General features: G+C 42.1%; 1 protein-coding gene across 2 annotated transcripts in view; it reads left to right on the top strand.

Moving 5' to 3' along the window:
• The first annotated feature begins 5614 nt into the window (after window positions 1-5614).
• The window catches only part of ssbp4 (single stranded DNA binding protein 4), an 82405-nt gene continuing 75858 nt past the window's right edge, over window positions 5615-12161 (top strand). The window contains exon 1 of one of the 2 annotated variants that reach the window (XM_046391200.1): window positions 5615-5813. In XM_046391200.1, coding sequence (XP_046247156.1) covers window positions 5758-5813 — 56 coding nt within the window. In that variant the 5' untranslated portion in view covers window positions 5615-5757. The remainder of the gene's footprint in view (window positions 5814-12161) is intronic. The other variant, XM_046391201.1, reaches the window with a different exon arrangement.

A 12161-nucleotide genomic window follows, 5' to 3' on the forward strand; every position in this document is an offset into this window, starting at 1 on the left:
TCCTCCAACTGGTCGTCCCAGTCAGCGACATAAAGAGGGTAAAGAGCTATTTGAGTGGAACCAACACCCCCTCCTGAGGAATCCAGGACTTCATACTGCATTTAAAAGTACAATTTCTCTTCTGTAAGTAAAGATGTCAAGGAGGAGGAGAGGAAAGATGGACTGAGAGCAAAGGAGAAGAGAAGAGGTGGATCAAGGGGCCGCTGTGAGTCGAGGCTGACTCATAGGGATTGTAGGGTGGAGGTTTCACTGCTGCCTTGTGTTTAGTTGTTTTGGGGTTGTGTGTTTCTCTTTTTACTGGCCCTGGAGAAGCTCCTCCATCACACGCACACACACAAACTCAACCTACACACATGCGTGCAGGCTCTGGGGACGCCTCCTGAGGCAGGTGCCGAAAAATGGGATGAGAAAGGCATCCATTCGCTCTGCGCTGAATTATTCAACCTGTGATTAATTATAATTTGGCCGTACAAAGGCAGGGGCTGGGGGAATTCCTCTGTTGGTCTGGACTGCAGCTTATTGTGTTTTTCCTTCCCGTGCAGGCCAATGCCGGGGCGGAGCAGAGACCCTACAGGGGTACTGGATGCCTGCATGTCTGCAGTCTGATGCGGCCTATCACTGCTGAAGCTGTTGCATAACATGAAAGTCTTTAATGGGGAAGGACTGCACTCTGCAGACTCAAACGGAGCAATGAGAGTTTAACACACATTTCGGGGTAAAGAAAGTTGATGTTGCCAGAAATGGCTTAGTGGTTTCTGGCTTTGCGACTACATTGTTTGCCTAATTGAAAAAAAGGCCACCCAAACTTGAGAAGCAGGGAATAAACAGCACATTCACCTCTAAATTCCTCCTAAAACTGTAACACCATATTATCTTGTTTTTATTCTATATTTCTCACGCTCATTCCTTTACCCTGACACAGTGTAAATAGGTACTAGTCAAAGATACTCTTCTACAAGGTGTGGTCTCTTCTTTGAAACCAGATTGTATTACAGTCATTACATATCATCACTATTATGAGGTCCAGCATGTATTACTTTATCAGATGGACTAACAGTATCTACCTCTCACCTCAAACATGTGGCATGAAGCCAATCGGAGAACGTATTATCTGAACTGTCTTTGTTAGTTGTTCCTATGTGTTATCTTTGCTGTTGCAATGTTTTCTAAGCATTTTATTCAAACTGAGTGAGCATTCCGATGATGTCTTGTGACTTAGCATTACCACATTACAGTTTAGGGCTGTAGGTTTTGAAGAGGGATAGGAAGGTTCTAACGAAAGATGCCATTATGAAAAATGTAGGACCCAGCATTTTTGGAGCTTGAACCACACTGAGCAGGGTTCAAATTGTGATTATGATTTGATCTTTGCAAGGGTCTCTAAGAAAAGGAATGGTGGCTTATTTATGGATGCAGCAAGTAAATAATAAGGAAATAAATAGCCTAATAGGTGCACTTTCCATGAGCGAGAGGCTATGTGATTTATTATTTATTATTATTTATTATCTAATTTTCTTAAACGCTTTAAACAGAGGGAGAATGCATGGCAGGGAGTAGCAGAAAGCAGAAAGTCAAAGCCATCCTCTCACCATCATATACACAAAACAGACCAAAGTTCAGCAGGCTGTGGTTGTGCTCCTGGAACCCATGATGCTGACATCCGACATCCAAAGTCAACATCAGTGGCCTTTTTCAGTGGCATGGTCTTTGTCTTGAAAACCACTGAACGAAACCAAGGTGAGAAAGTAGTTGTTCTGAAAGGATTAACATTAATTTTCGCAAGCTCTCAAAAGTTTGCGTAACATTCTCCTGTGCCACATAGCGGTGCTCTTTTGGAAGTTCTTTAGGAAAATGTGTTCATTCTAGGCTATTTGTCTACCTTTAATATAAATATTATTCAATATATTGTAGGGAAAAGAGCTTTAATTGTGATTACGACATAATGATGCTGCACTTTTAGTGACCTCCACAGATGTATGATTTTATTGCTCCAATGTAATTTGAACCATGGACTAGTCACTAAAGTAAGAATACCTTCATCGTTCTTCATCTTCTCTGGTGACTTTTGCAGTCAAAACTTGTAAGATTACCACACAAAGTATAAATATAAAACACAAAATAACCGACTGCATAACTGCTTTAACCCTTGTGTATACTTCAGATCTGGGCCCTGCCTTGTGTCTCCTTCCTGTTGCCACCGCAGTATCACACACTGATCTCTGTGAGACATCTGATAAGTGAGCACGCTGTAGGATATTAAAAGTGAGAGCTCACAAGCACATCCTGCCTTTAGGCTTATTCGACAAATATCATGAATGTGTGTTACTTTAAGGATCTAGTGGCCAATCATAGATATTATTATACAGAGCTGGTCACATTTGGTCCTATGGAACATCTAGTGTGCCACCTCCCTACAGCTGCTTTGTAATTGGAGTCAGAGGTGTAGGAGTGTCATGCAAAGAGGGCTGCCCTCAGGTCTTTGGGGGCGTCAGAGATGGAATGAATGATAATAACCAATCCCCTGTTAGCTAACAAGAAATCAGCTAAAGATCTCATCAGGACTGTGGACTTGTGCGAGACGTGAAATGTCCATTGGAAGCTTAGCTCAGACTGTGGATGATCGCTCTCTCTCTCTCTGTGCACAACAGTGAGTATGACTGAGCACTGGAGATTGCTGCTTAAGCCTCCCCTGTGTTGAACAAGAACGCCCTTGATTAACTCATCGCTTCTGGATCCACATCCAGCCTGTTCATTTTTGATTTTTTAATAATCTGAGTAACAAAAGATCATGTGTCCTTTGCTGCTTAGGGAGCAGATTCAGTAGAGTAAGCCTCGAAGCTGTTTCTGTGGTATGTTGTACTCTGACCAGACTGCAAGAATGATTACTTCTCAGCCGAAGTGAAATAATTTTGAATAAGAAGGTGCAGAAACCACGAACTCAGTCAGCGATGATCTTTGGGCAACACCCACGAACATAAGTACAAATTTAACGAAACCATCTTATTTCTTTTAAAGGTCCATGCTGCACTCGTGCCAGCGATCCATATTGTAAACATTTCTAGAGCCTTCTGTTTTTATTTTAAGCATGGGTCACAAGTTGACTTGTATAAGATCAGGGTCTGAGCCATGTGGGTAGCTTGGTGGAGAGGTTTGAAGGGATCAGTGATAACTGCCTGACGACTGAGAGGTTACAACCACCTGTGGAAAAGGTTTAATGGAAAGATATCAAGAGTCATCAGGTTTGTTGTAAAAGGGTCCCAAACAGATTGTTCCTGTGTTGGAATGGATGGTTGTTGTGGTGTTATCATGGTCACTATACCATATAACACTGAATGAAAGGGGAATGAGAAATGAAATATGAAGCAAACTGCCCTGACATTTTAAAATAACAGGTAAGGTGGAGGTAAAGAACACAATACAAAGGAGTTCGTTTACATCCACTTAGCCCCAGAAGTAGTCTTATGCTATATTAAGACACCTTGGCGTGTTTTTGGAATAGTTTCACCCAAAAATTCAGTCATTACCCACTCACCCCCATACCAATGGGAAGTTGTGTTAAGTTTCTCGAACCCACCATACATTTGTGGAGCTTCACAGCAAAACAGCTTTGCAACATTCCCCTAAACACCTGAAGAAGCTGGAGACTTGTTTTAAAATGCAGAAAAACAACCTGCTTCAGGGCAACAGGTAAACACTGAGGTATGCAGAGATCACAAGCTTTGAATGACCTTGTTTCGCAGTATGTATATGTGCTTCTGAAGATTTGGTATGGAGCCATTTTATGTTTATATATTATTTGCTTGATATCTTATGTTTTAAAACTATTTCTAAGCTTCTTCAGTTGTTTAATAGAATGCTGTTACACTCTAGAAAAGTTTTGTGGACTAAGAAACATCAAAAGCTGGAGTAAATGCAAATGGACGCACAGGCTATGCAATCTGAAGTGCTAAGTAAGATGCAGATGTTTAGGCAAGTTCAAAATATTAGAAGAAAACAGTTATCTTGTGGCTTTGTCACTCCACTTCACATGGAGGTAAGATGACAAAAAGAGAGGTTTGGAAGAGGATAAAAAGAATCTCCTGCTAAATTTTAAAATCAATCACACACAAATTGTTATTTAAAGTTTAAAGTAAAAGAATGAAAGCTATTGCCAGATAAGAAAGTTTATCCTGAACAAAACTTCTGCAAAATCCCAGTTTGATACAAATATTCTTAAAATGATTTATTTCTACAGTGTCTTTGTATATCATCTTTGTTACACACCAGCCAAGGAAAAGATTGTGGAAATGGCAAACAAACCAGGGTAAGTAATTGTCGTGATTTTCAGCAACTAAAAGCTTAAGTTTACATTGGATAAACTTTAGCAGCAGGAGCGACGTGTCAGCCACAAAGTAGCCACACCTTGAAGCCTAGCCTGCTTTACCGTCTTATTGTTTTACTCTAAATGGGACCATAATTTATGAAATGAACTTTGTGTTGTATTGAGGAAGACTTCAAACTAATGACTGAGGCCATAAACCCATCAGAAAAGTGTTTCCTGAGGTAAGAATTCAGAGAGAAGCAAGGTAATTTTCTCATACTCATACTTTTCTCAAACTTCTTTTGGAGTCAGTGTAGTCGCCCCCTGCTGACCATTAGAGAGAACGCAGCTATAAGGCTCCATTCATATTTTATACATTCTAGGTTATAGTTAATAACAATAATAACAGAGAACATTAACTGCAAGTCTGTGGAGACACACAAACCCCTGTCTCCCACAAGAAAGTCAGACCTACACACAACCATCTCTAGAGGTGTCCTTGCAGATAGAAGGGTGGAACTGCAGTCTTACAGACTACCCAACACACCCGCTTTGATGCGACCTCACACGGGATCTTTTCCTAACCCTAACTAAATACTTTTGCTGCCTAAACTTAACCATTTCAAGGGTGTATGATGAATCAGGCGTGTCCTGAAGCTGCTGTGTGTCCACACATAGATGGAGTAGGCCTACTTCCTGTGGCCATCCTAAATAATAATAATAATTTTTCATTTACAGAGCAATGTATAACAAACTCAGTTAATACTTTGTGATTGTGACAAAGCAAGTGTTTGATAAATATCACTTAAAAATGTAGGCTAACACAATATAGCCTGTAATACCTTCGGAAACAGTGTGTGGAAACATGGTAAAAGTGTTCTCACTGGTGGAAGTCAAAGTCTCATGAATTAGAGTTGCGGTCATAAAATGTCTTTTTTATTATTTTTAGAAGATAAGAAACATATTGACTATTGCCGACCTTCCACAAGGAGCTGGCAATCGTGCAGAGCCTGTAGCCGGCATGCTTTTCCCCCATCTTCCCCCCTTCTCTCCTCATGTTTCCGAGGTCAGTAAACAAGAAGTGTGTGTTTCCCTTTAAGGAGCCCCCACCGTATGCACAGCGGAGGGAGGAGGAGCAGGTCTGAGGAACAGCGGCTGAGGAGGGGAAAAAAAATCCAACAGAGGACGGTTTCAAGTCCCCCCAATAGAAACTGTGCCTGATTTGTGGCCAATGTTGGAGATGTAAAAAAAAAAAAAAAGAGAGCGAGCGAGCGAGAGAGAGAAGAGAAAGAGAGGGAGGGAGAGGAGAGAGAAGGAGGAGGGAGGAGGGAGGGGGAGGAGGAGGAGAAGGGGGGGAGGAAAAACACTAAAGGGGTAGCTATGGAGATGGAGCGTTTTCCTGGCTGCTTTCTTTGACAGGTGTTGAGTGGGGCAAAAGTCTTAAAACAGAATCCAGCATGTACGCCAAAGGTAAAGGAGCTGTCGTCCCTTCCGATAGCCAAGCGAGAGAAAAGTAAGTGAATTATGCGCTGTATGTACGAGTTTACCTGCTTATCGTGCAGGCGAGGGGGGCAGAGGAGGGCAGTCCAACTTTCTAAACTAGGTACTGTAATTTAAAAGGAGTGTACTGTACTAAAGTGCGCTCCTCCGTGCGCACCGCCACCCTCCCCCCTCCCCTCCGACCACCTTGGATGTGCGTCTCTTAAACTTTTCTTATTTTTTTTTTTAATTGTGCCTCTTGTTTGGTCTTTTGAGTTCTCGCAAAGGAAGTCAACTAACATCGTCTGCTTGTTAGCGCTTTTTGCCTCCCGTAACTCGGCGCAGCCTCTTGGAGAGCAACACTTTACTTTTCATTCCGTAAGACGCCGCAGCGTTTAAAAGTAAAGGAAGCGCGTTTCCATTTCATTTCGGCTGAAACATGTTCCTGTGTGCTGGTCGCTGTGCGGACCGGGCTCCCCCGCTCGCCTCTTGTAAACTTTGGAAACGTTAAGCTGCTGGATGGGTGAATTATTTCGTGTTTTAGTGATATATATATATATATATGTATATATATTTAAATCGTCACCTTGCTTTTGCATGCTTTGCATCTTTCCTTTACGGTGCTTCTGGAGCGTAAAGCCGGGCGCAAGCAAACGTTGGCGATGAAGGGAAAAGTTTTGTCCCATTCAGCAGTCACACAGCGGTGGTAAACTTTTTAGCATCCACTCACACGAAGGAGAGGGAGTCATGCTGCCACGAACATGAAGCTGTTATTTGTACAGCAGCAGACTTTTATTACAAGACCAGATGATGATCGGGATTCTTGCTTTAAGTTGATTGTTGTCTGGAAATATCGCGACAATAAATCACTGTTGTGTGTTTTTAAAATTTGGTTCATTAAGCTTTGTACTACGTGTAGTGTTTCATTTTCTTGTCTCTTTTCTGTTCGCATAAAAGCTCATTTATTAGTGCCCGCCTTTGGGATTAAAGATCAAAATAAAAGGACGACGTAACTTTTAAATGTCCCTCGCAGTCTTGTGGCTGCACTTCTCTTCAGGCATGCTTTTCTTTTTTCTTTCTTTTTAAATATTGCTGCTGCCTACAATATTTCTGCATGGGGGCCATTCAGAAATTTGGACCTGCTTTGCATCCCTGCATTTCAGATCCGTGTAGTCTTTTATCATCATTAGCTATTTTTGAGCACTAAACAGTGTGAGGTTAGAGGAGTGAGCCGGGATCCCTGCTGAGATGCAATTGTGATCTAAAAACACTGTCAGGTCCTGAGAGGCTGCGCTGTTACACAGCACCTCATACATCTGAAATAGAAACAAAATTTCTTCAGAGACTCTCTTGTATTTTTTTGATGCATTGCAGTGTCATATTCAATTGATTAAGCCTCCCAGAGATGTGGCTCGCTTATGTTCTTAGTGTAAGCTTCCTCGAACACTACTCACTTTGTGCACGTCTGGTGCCGCGAAGCGTTTAATTTCACTCTGAATTTGCATCAGATTATTGGAAAAGCGAGCAGCTCCGTGCGCGTTTGTGCCCACGTTGAGGTGGACGAGTGAATCCTAAATGAAAACAGTCCCATGTGGTTTTATGAACAGCAGGCAGAGTGACCTTTGAACCAGCATATGATGCTTTAATATTGCATATGAGCCATCAGCAGACGTCAGGCTGCTTTTACACCTGTCTGTGTGCTTCAGGTTCATCACTTTATTTCCAGTACGTTGAAAGCAATAGATTATTTAAATGTTGTGTGTTTCTGGACAGTTTTTAGTTGTGCTCGACTGCACAGGGAGTGTGGATTATGTTCCATGTGTTATTGGGAGTGAAATCAGTGCAGAGGCAGCATGTATTTGAAATGATAGTGTAGGAGGAGGATTAATAATTTAACTCATGAGAAATACAAGTCTTTTGAGAACTGGAAATGATGAATGCTTCTGTCTTAAGGCTGCGTGTGAATAACAGCATTATTGGATTTCTTTACTGTGTTTGCATTCGCACATTAGAAAGTCCACAGCAAAAATGTCACGGTCTCTAAAGCTGTGTGTACATTCAGCGCACAGGCCTACAGGAAATGTCCAGACGTAATGGACGACGCCTGCCCTCTGTCCCCTCACCTGTCTTGTTGCCCTAACCTGCCCTGCAGGGCCAGCACATGTTTCCTTGTAAATGTGGCGCTCACAACAGCTGTCCCAGTGCACCGGCGAATTAGCTCACATTCACATTTACATATTCATATACGCATGAAGATACTAAAAAGGGGGCACCCTTGAAGGATCCGATTAAACCGGGCACACAGCATGACAGAGCACCACAGCTCTCGCTTTAGAGGACTGATTATCAAGCCATATACTTACTTGATTAAACAAACTGTAAATGAATGACATGATGTATTTATCTCTCTCTTGGTTTCATAAAGTAATATTGGAATCAGTTTTGGTCGGCCGTTGGATGTTATTACTGCGTATCGGCTCTAATCAGATATATTAGTGGTTATTCTCTTTTAATGCCAGTAAAGTGTGAACGTGGGCCTGTTTAAGCTTATTATTTGTTGGATGCGGACACCAGTTAGATTAGACATGGCGAACTTGTCGAAGGCAAAGTAGGGACTGATAGCGGAGACTTGAGAAATAAAGTGTAATTTGCTCACAGCTGTGTTTTCCTTGTACAGTCGAAAGCAATTGCACAACACACGAGTGTGGGCAGGGCATGTGAGTTAGAGCGGCCCAACTGGTGCTACATGGAAGAAGTTGCAGGGATGAATATTTATTGATGAGTGTGTTTTGATTTTTATGAGCTGCTTCCTTGTGCGGTTCCTGCGGTCATTTTTGTCGCTGTGAGAATCTGAAATCTCAATCAATTTCCTTCATTTCATTTGATCCCCCCCCCATACACTATTTCAGTGTACTGTTTATTTATTTATTTATTTTTAACACCTAGCTTGTTTGGCAGTCTGGTGTCATTTTAGCGCCGTTCGAGGCTTCCAGGGAAACTGTGGATTAGCCTCACTCAGAAAGTTTTAGGACAACCAGAATAAACTTTCTTTATCAATTGCAACAAAATAGTTGCTGTCTGAGCTGCGATGTTGTCAGTGTTTCAGGTGCTTTTTTAAAAATTTTTTATTAGGTATTTGCTCCAGTCCTCCTATGTTGCCACAGGTGACGATGATCTGTTGTTGCTGCATGTAGCCTGGTGTGTACAGGTGTGCAGTGGTCAGCTCTGAAATCTAAAAAAGTTGATAAGGAGAAGAAAGAGAAAGCTCCTCCTCACGTACAGCACATCCTTCTGTCTTTGTAACACTGGACGCTTCAGTTAGCAGACACCTGAATAGTGTGCATCACTTGTGTGAGGTTTTGTTTCACAAAATGCTCCAATTTCCAAGTTCAAGTGTGGATTAAATGGCTGCGCGTGCAGCGTGTGTGTTTTTATTTCCTTTAAAGCCTTGAAACCGAGGCTTTAATCCGAACAGCTTGTTGATAAATACGACAGGAAGCGAACGGTCACATGAACGTGTTCGACTTCTGCGGATTCCTCCACACAGAAAAGGCCTCGCCGAATTCACGAGCCTGTTGAGGTTGAGGTTTCACTGTCTTGAGATCGCGAGAGTTTTGTGTTTTCTTCACACACATCCTTGACAAACAGTGTTGTGATTAGACATTTTGTGGAAAGGGACCATGCTAATAATAATAATAATAATAAAAATAATGGTGATAAGAAAGGTAGGAACTGCTGCCCTTGCAAGCAGAGAAATTAATTACTCTCTCTCTGTTGTTTTTTTTTTTATTTTATAGAATTTAATTTGAACATGGGTAATACAGCAGCTTCAATATTAGTGTCACCTTATTATTTAGTAACTGGAACCTCTTTGAAATATGCACTGATGAATCCGGCATCTTAATTAATGGTGCCATTCATAAAAATGTTTAATAGCTTGATCAAACATCTCATTTTTTAAAAGCACGCTCTTAGTTTCTGAAAGAATTCTGCTCCCTGCGTCTGTTTCCGAATCCTCGCGTTTGTTTACAGACGGTATTTTGTGCGATTTCGAGTGCTACTGGATTTGTTTGGGAAACTTCAAGTTAATCAGTTTGTTTTGAGCGTGGGGTTCTTTACATCCTCCACTCCTCCTCTGGCTCCTCCCACATATTTACATGCAGTTTAATAGGGTTCTTCAGGTCTGAATGCATGGTTTTGATTCTACACAGATGGCTCTGCCATCTGCATTTTAGCCTTTTGAAGGAAGCATAAAGAGCTGCGTACTGACATAGGCAGAAACACTGCTCAAAAAGTAAAGAAACCCTTGATTTACCCTCGGCACCCTTTGGTTGACTGTGCTTTCATTCAGTTATGTCAACAGTCAATTAATGCTGCCTTTCGTCAGCTGCTTTGGGTGCATCCGCACAAATTTGCGAGTTTTCTCACTTGAAATAAAGGAAACTGTACAAATATTGAGGCTGCGTGCCTGAAGTTGTTAATCATTTTGGCAGCAGAGTTCACAGAAGAGAAGAGTGTATGTCTATTATCAGCATACGGAGAAAAGCTGATCAGGTACAGAAGACTTCACGGGTTTCTGAGGATAAAGTCGTTTTAAACATGGAGAACAAGAGATTCTTTCTCATTATGTTTTGTAAGTTGCATCATATTATTGTCCTGGTTAACTGCTGTGGGAGGAGGCTCTGGTGATAACAAAACTATGTCAGCTATGTCATTATAATCTCTTATCGCAAATCATTAAAAATGTCCCTCCTCAGCGTCGTTCAATGTCGTCGTTGTTTTTGCGATTGAAAATCAGACTTTTGCTGCAAATGAACAAATGATTGTGCAGTTCAGCTGTGAGGGTGAGGATGTTTACAGGTGAGTCTGTCCATAAGTAACCTCACAGAGTCAGGCCTGCTACTGCAACAGCAAATGTAAGTGTGTTTGTGTTAGTGTGGATCCCTGTGTGTGTGTGTGTGTGTGTGTGTGTGTGTGTGTGTGTGTGTGTGTGTGTGTGTTTGATAGTGTGTGGATTAACCCATGGCTAAAGCCATGCGTGTTTACACGCCTATTGACACTGATTTGTTTTGACAAAGGAACTGCCATAACCGAGCCAAGCAAATATAAACAGTGTGTGCAGTGGGAATAAGCTTTAGTGAAACAGCTTCACAGCATCACAGGTGTCTCATATAGACATCCAGTCTCTCATTCACCTTCCAGTGATACAACCTTCACACTCGTTCACCACTACAGTGTCAGGCCTGTGCTGCTTTCATATGATGATTTAGAAGTATTTAAGAAATAATATTTTTATGTTTTTACACAGTTTCACTTTATGTTAAATTCACTATGGTACTGGACATATGAATTATAAATGGTTTACTGTTTTCTGAAAGGTGTAGATCATATACGAAAGCAGATGCAGTTGCTGCTTAATCCTCCTCCATCACTTCCCCCTTGCATACCTTACTTCACCCTGCCCTTGCTCTTGCTGATGAATTATTGAAATGAAGACATGGAAGTTAATTTGCTAACTGTCTGTGCTTTAGTTGGCTAAATGCAGCTGAGATGCCCTTGTCTCTGAAGGCAAGTGAAGGAAAGGGAAGGCCGGATGGGGCAGCCGGGGGCTAAATGTCAGGTGTGTTTCTTAGGGACGTGGCTGTAGGAGAGATCTCCTCGATAATGTGGACATGGAGAAAAGTACTAGTTAATCCACCTGAGGTTAGGCTCGGGATGGCAAAGAAGCTCAGAAATGGTGGAGTAGTTTTGTTTGGTTTTTTTTTTTTGTTTTTGCCTCAGTTAAAGTCTCACCAAGTTGCTAAATGGCGGCAAACTGCTGCAAATGAGCTTCAGAGAGGCGCCGTTAGAATCCGACAGCAGATGCAACTGCTTTGTTTTGTTGCTCTTTTAAGTTAAAAACACACACGCCAGCTTTATATCATGAACCTTGATAACCACTCAGCGGTCAAAGCACGGGCCAAATCATCCTCCTCCCACTCAGACTGATCCACGGCTTGTCATCACGTCGTTTGCATTCACCGTACTTCATTGGCCAAACTTCATCTTTCATCCGGACGACCTCATCAGCAGAGGAAGGAGAGAGTGAAATGTGCAGTAGGGGAAACGTGAGATGTGGAGTGCGCCGTGTGGTTGTGGTTTGTCTTGTAAGCATCTCATCTTTTATTCCTGAGTGACATGTGTAACTGGTGCAGGGTTCACAGGGAAGCAATTCAGGTTTACAGTATCCACATAGGAAACAGTTGAAGCCCTGACCTTCAGTTTCCCTCTGACACAGCTCTCCTGTACAGTCCCCCCCCCCCCCCCCCCCCCCACCCCATGTCTTCTTTATCTACCTGGCCTTCCTCGGGCTCTGCTCCATCAGCTTGCAAAAAACAAAAAA

The sequence above is a fragment of the Scatophagus argus genome, chromosome 6 (assembly GCF_020382885.2).
Source record: "Scatophagus argus isolate fScaArg1 chromosome 6, fScaArg1.pri, whole genome shotgun sequence".
Classification (NCBI taxonomy): Eukaryota; Metazoa; Chordata; class Actinopteri; family Scatophagidae; genus Scatophagus; species Scatophagus argus.